The sequence below is a fragment of the Rousettus aegyptiacus genome, unplaced genomic scaffold (assembly GCF_014176215.1).
Source record: "Rousettus aegyptiacus isolate mRouAeg1 unplaced genomic scaffold, mRouAeg1.p scaffold_m13_p_2, whole genome shotgun sequence".
Classification (NCBI taxonomy): domain Eukaryota; kingdom Metazoa; phylum Chordata; class Mammalia; order Chiroptera; family Pteropodidae; genus Rousettus; species Rousettus aegyptiacus.
Window position 1 is genome coordinate 75,243,202 of NW_023416295.1, and position 6,184 is coordinate 75,249,385.

At 40.4% G+C, this 6,184-nt stretch overlaps 1 protein-coding gene across 1 annotated transcript in view; it reads right to left on the minus strand.

The window, feature by feature from the left end:
* The window catches only part of UBXN4 (UBX domain protein 4), a 30,535-nt gene extending 25,352 nt beyond the window's left edge, over positions 1 to 5,183 (minus strand). Inside the window, exon 1 of the mRNA XM_016145423.2 lies at positions 4,902 to 5,183. Within this exon, the coding sequence (XP_016000909.1) occupies positions 4,902 to 4,983 (82 nt within the window). The 5' untranslated portion in view covers positions 4,984 to 5,183. The remainder of the gene's footprint in view (positions 1 to 4,901) is intronic.
* Between the last annotated feature and the right edge of the window lie 1,001 nt (positions 5,184 to 6,184).

Sequence of the window (6,184 nt, forward strand, 5' to 3'; positions counted from 1 at the left end):
CCTTGAAGAACGCAGGGGATGGTGCGCCCCCCCCCACACACATGCGTGCGAGTGCACGCACACACACACAGAGAGTTGAAAATCCACATGTAACTTTTGACTACATATTTTTTGGAAAAAAATTCCACGTTATGGACCCATGCAATTCAAACTATGCTGCTGTTCAACAGTCAACTGTATATCCAGAATGTAACTACTTATCACTTTCACTGCTACCACCCTGAATAGTGCTGCCACATCTCACCTGGTAATTATAACAGCCTCCTAACTGGTCTCCCTGCTTAATCTATTCTTAACACGGCAACTTTCCTTTAAAAGTCAGATCACATCAACCCTCTGCTCAAAATCCTACAATGGTTCCCTATTTTCCCTCAAATTAAAAGCCAAAGTTCTTCTAAAGCCTAGTTACCTCTCAGACCTCATTTCCTTTTACTTTCTCGCTATTCCTTTCCCTTCTATTCTGCAAATATGAAAAGATACATTTGTACTAATTGTTTACCCTGCCTGGAACACTCTTCCCCCAGATATCTACATGGTTAACGCTCAACTACCTTAAGTCCTTGTTCAAATGTTATCTTCTCAAGAAAGCCTTCCCTAATCGCCATTTTTAAATTACACCTTCAATTATTCACAAAAGTCCCTTCTTTCCTGTTTTAAATGTAATATTTATCACCTTCTTATAGCCTTATTATGTTTATTGTAGTCTGTCTCCCTCTACTAGAATGCAGGCTCTAGGAGGGCAAGGACTGTTCTTTTTATTTGTTGATGTAACTCAAATGTCTGTAACAGAACCTGGCATATGATAAGTAAGTAGGTGGCATATAGCAGGCTCTCAATAACTGTTTTGTGGAATGAACAAATTTTTAGTATAATTAAGTATCTTGGCAATTCTTAAAATACTTGTCTAATACTGCACACGTGAGTGCATTTTGTGTGAGATGAGATCCAGGAATACCAGGAATATGAGCTTGAGAAATTTGGCCATGGAAAAGTAAACAGCAACTAGAATACAAACAAAGACCAAAACAAACAAACAAACAAACAAAAAATCCATCAGCAGACTGATAGATGTTGAAGAAGCAAACAGAAAAGTATCACTTGCAGTGGTATCATTCTGAGCACCTCTTGAGACATCATGGGATGCAGAAAAATGTAAAATTTCAAGTCAATGACAAGATCATCAACCTAGAAATCAGCCGTAAAGGAACATTCTTACTACAAACACTTCTTAGAGAAGACTGTGAGACACGAAGGGATCCTTTTTATTTATTCCTTCTTTCATATATTCACTACTTTAGTCCACATTTACTTTGTGCTAGGCATTGGGCTATAAACTAAATATAAAACAAATAAATCACTGTCTGCCCTCAGTGGAGCTTAAAATCTAAAGGTACAAAAAAAAATGCTTGTTTCATAAATAACTATAAACATAGTAATAAATACTGTGGAAAAACAACAGAACTCTGAGAAAAAAAATGAGACCTCTTTATATTGCTCTGGGAAGTCTGCTCTGTGGTGATATTTAAGGTTAAGACCAAAAGGATGAAAAGGTTTGAGCCATGCCAAGGGCCACGAGAATTCACTAAGCAGAAGGAATACAGGTGTAGGGAAAAGTCTGGGTGATTGGGAGAGTCATGAACAAGAGGGAGAAGACAAAATGGACTGAAGAGTTATAGAGTCAAAAACGATCCCCACACTCACTTAGGGTTTATTCAATTGGATGTAAGGCGGTGCCATTTACTTAGATGTGAAAACACTTGGGGAGAAAAAACAGGTTCAGGCAGTAAATATACTTTTAGGCTTGAGAATCCTGGGATCTGCTACTTCTGAGGTTGGTGCTTTGCACTCCTTCACCTATGTTGTACCACCATATGGTTAGGGTCCCAGATCTAACATCCCCGCTAATAATGTCTGTCCATGATTCAGCCTGATGTCAGCAGAAGCTGTTGACCAAGAGGTATAAGTTTGAATGGAATTACTTAACTCGACGAGAGCTATCTTATCACTACTGAGTGGAATTATTAATAGTAAACTTCAGTATCTTTAGTTTTTTAGTTTTAATCAAATGATGAATTATGCCATGGAGTAGGTGGGCCTAAGATTATAGGAGATTTTAATGGTATCAGCAGTAGTGACAGTGAAGGTACTTAAAGAGAACAGTACAAAATCAGAAGAGTTGCAGACCCTAGTAGAGCCAATAATTCCAACCTAAAAAACTTCTACCAGTCAAAACCTAAAGGCTTTTATGGTCTATTTTAAACAAACAAACAAACAAAAAACCAGTAAATAGTCTGTCTTTTAGCCCACTAGCAACACTAGTCAGTGAAATGACACCTTTGCTTCAGGATTCTTGTCAGATTATTCTACCTTCCCAACAAAATCAAAATCTTTTCAGTTTTATTTCTTTCAATTTACATGGCTATAATACTTTGAAAATTCTTGTTAATTTGTAGGCTGAACTAGCAGTAATCTCTCCAGTTTCCTAACATCAATCCTACTATATTCTTTAATCCATCCATAAAATTTTACTAAATATGAACAACTTCCCTAAAATGTTTCCCTTTTGAGTTGTTATAGGAACCAAAGTATACAATTATGACCAGCTGTACAGATATCTTGTGAATTTTCTACTTCATTAGTATATTATTGTTGAGGTCTCAGATCTAAGAAAATCATGAGTTCTATCATGTATTCTTCAGACTCCTGAAAAAAGACCTAGGTAACCTGTAAGTGTTGCAGTTTCATGACTCCACTGGCTTCAAATTCCTGGAGTAACACCAATCCTATCTAGTCTTGGAGATTAACTTCCTAAAACTCTAGAAAAGCCAACAGTATTTTGAACTGGTCAAGAGATAGTTTACTTATCTGACAGACTGCTAATGGTCTTCCTGCAAACATTCAACTGTCTCTAATATTCTAAAAGCATATAACATATGCTCACCAGTGAAAAGTTAATTGAGGAATGCAAATATACAATGCTCTAAGGATATATAACTTTATTTTACTATTGTAATAATTAGCACTGTTTCCAAATGGATTTCTAAATGTTTGTTAATTAAATCTACCATTTCTTCTTTCAAATTAACTGGTTAGCCCAACAGTGCCTTCTAGGAACATGTAGACATGATCAATTGTGTTTTTTGTTTAAAAATATAACTATCACAATCCTTGATTTCCTGATTTCAATAACTACATAAAGTCTACAATTGTACAATTTTTTTTCTTAAGAAACAAAAAAGACTTTTTGAAGCTGCTTAAAAACTTTGTCAAGCAAGATGTATATCTTTTTTTGCAACCCTGGTGCATGTTGCTTAACCACTGTGGACAGAAGCTTCCTCGTCTATAAAATGGGGTAATAAAACCTGTTCTACCTACCACAAAAATCAGTTGAAATATAACATAAATAATAAACATAAAATGTCATAAAACTATTATTGTACTCTTAATAAACATAGTACCTAACATTTAATTTCCCTTTCCTTTATTTTTTTATTATTTAGGCGAGGCAACCCTTGGTTGACCTCAGATTGCAAGGACCTTGTCAGCTTACAATCCCTTATTTTTTATTTTTTACACCTACAGCACCTGGTCTTCCTAGATGGTCTCCCATCCAAGTACTAACCAGGCTCAACCCTGCTTAGCTTCCAGATCAGACAAGATCCGGCTTGTTTAGGGTGGCATGGCTGCAGACTCCCTTTTCTTTTTAATTCACTTTTTTCTTTACAGGATAACAGCAGTCATTTATGTGAAATAAACTGTAAAACAGCATAAGAGAGTATGAACGAAACACTTCTAAATTAACAGCATTGGGCTAAAAATTTAGCATAACTTAAAACAATTATAAATTTCGAATTTAATGTTAAATGAAACTCATCAATTTACTCATACTGCCGTACATAAAGTTATACAGCTTTATGTAATCTCCCAAGAGTCATGAGTTAAAAGTAAGTATAACGTTATTAAACACAAATAGTTGAAATAATACGCCTCGAATTAAAGTTATCACAAACACTGATTTGGTTCAGGTAACGAGAATAAGCAAATCCGCAGAGGCATAGGTTTACTGTAAATATAGATTTCAGTTAATAAAACAAGGGAGTAATAAAATACGGAACAAATTAACCCATGGCAACCCAGGGTAAATGAGTTCATACACATTCTGGAAACTGTTGATATTAGATTAGGAAGACAACAAAATGAACCAAGACTGAACGGCTACTTCTTCTAAACGGTGAAGAAGAATCCACTGCTACCAGGAAATTATTCCACAGTAGGCTCCCCCCTCTTCATTAAAAAAAAAAAAAAAAATCAAACTTATACCAAGCTCAAGAGTTTGCGTTTCAGGAACATATGAACGCCAATAACTGTGAACATCAGGTGATTTCTCTTTGTTGCTTACCGATGACACAGCTTTCTTCCTCACAGTCCAAAACTAATTACGAACCCAACTGCCTAATGGCCTGTTCCTATCCCCATCTAAACACTAGACCTACATGCGAGCGTTAAAGTATCTCGAAGTACGTCCTATATGGGTTCCCAGGAGGGGACTTCTGGGGGGGGGGGGCGTCCTTTGCCGGCGCGGGTGAGAGACTAGGCGAGCAGCACCGGAGCTGGGCAGCGAGGGCCTGCTCGACGCCTCCGCTCGTCTAGCGAAGAGAAGTGACGGCAAAGCTCAGCGTGCTTTAGAGACGAGCCTGAGACGGTGCCTCTTCCCGGGTGCAGGGAGAAGCGGGAGGTGGGGTCAGGCCCGCTGTGCTTTCAACGGACGGGGTAAGCACTGAAAAGCTAGGGACGGGCAGCCCCGGCCTTTCAGTACACGAAGGAACGGTTGGGGCCCCCGGAGGTTGGAGGTAGGCCGGAGGGGGTGTCCCCGCCATATCTCGGGCCCCCACTCCTTTCACCTGCCACGAATACCACGAAGACCGCGCCGCTCCTCTTGGCCGACGCGATGGCGGCCGGAATGGCGCCCTGGAACCACAGCATCGCTCCACTCAGGTCTAGAAGCTCGCCCGTGTGTTGTCTACGCGGTCCCGGAGCTGGCCCCGCCCGCCCTTTGGCCAAGCCCCGCGGCCCCCGCAGTCCCAGCTGGGCGGTCCCCTCGCCCCAGGCTCCGCACAGGCGCCCAAAACCGTCAGCGGCACCCTGAGACGCGCGCGAGGGCGAGGAGCGCCCCGCGTCACGTGACGCCACACGTCGCCGTCGGCACCGTGCCCTAGTGCCTTGTCTCGCTGGCAAGTCGGTGCGTGCGCACGCCCGCTGGCCTTAGGCCCGACAGTCCCGGAAGTGGAAGGAGGCAGTGGGAAGGCTGATTAACCACTACAGTGGTCGATGGCGCCTCTATACGGCATGACGGGAATTGTAGTCTTTTCAGAATTGTTCTTCATAGTGTGGGAAATGTAACTGGTTTCCGGGGCGCCGCTAAGGAGGCTATAGTGAGAGCCACTTCACAATCTACAATAGGAAAAAGAGGATGTGGCGCTCACTACTGGGAGAGTCTGTCTTCTGCCTCTTTGAGACGTTAAATGTGGAGTAAATTGTCCCCGCTCCTAGTGCAAGCCTGCTTTAATAAGGGACAATGTAATTCTCTATTACGTTGGTGGCCTTTGGTCTGTGATAGTTTGGTCTCTGTCGGAATTCAATAGGCTTTGTAGGGTTTAGAACGGGCCTTTAATTTCTATTGAACTTAATTTAACAGCCTACCCTTGAAGAAAGGACAGGATAAAAACCAGGACAGTTGCCTTTTGCGATACCCTATAGCCCATGTATCTGAGGGGAGGTACTGGTAGAATGCAGACCTTGAGCAATTTTCTAGTCATTAGCTAGCGCTCATTCTAAAACGTCAAAATACGTAGCTATGCTATTGCCACAGCTGTTTTCTAAAGTAACTCAAGAGCAGAATAGATAATGATTTGATTTATTTTGCAGCTACTTTCCATGATAATACAAAAGAGAAGAATAGATAATGATTTTGTTTACAATTTTAGGTGAGAACGGTCTATAATTAAGATATGGAACTTTGTGATTGATTGCAGTTAAAATGAAAACTGATTCGTATTTAATACTTTAATGAAATTACATGGTCTCTAGTAACTACTAGGTGAAGAGGCGTGTAGCGTTTATTTAAAGTTGCATATACGACTTTTTTTCTGGCTTTATAGAAATATAATAGACAATTGCTTGTATT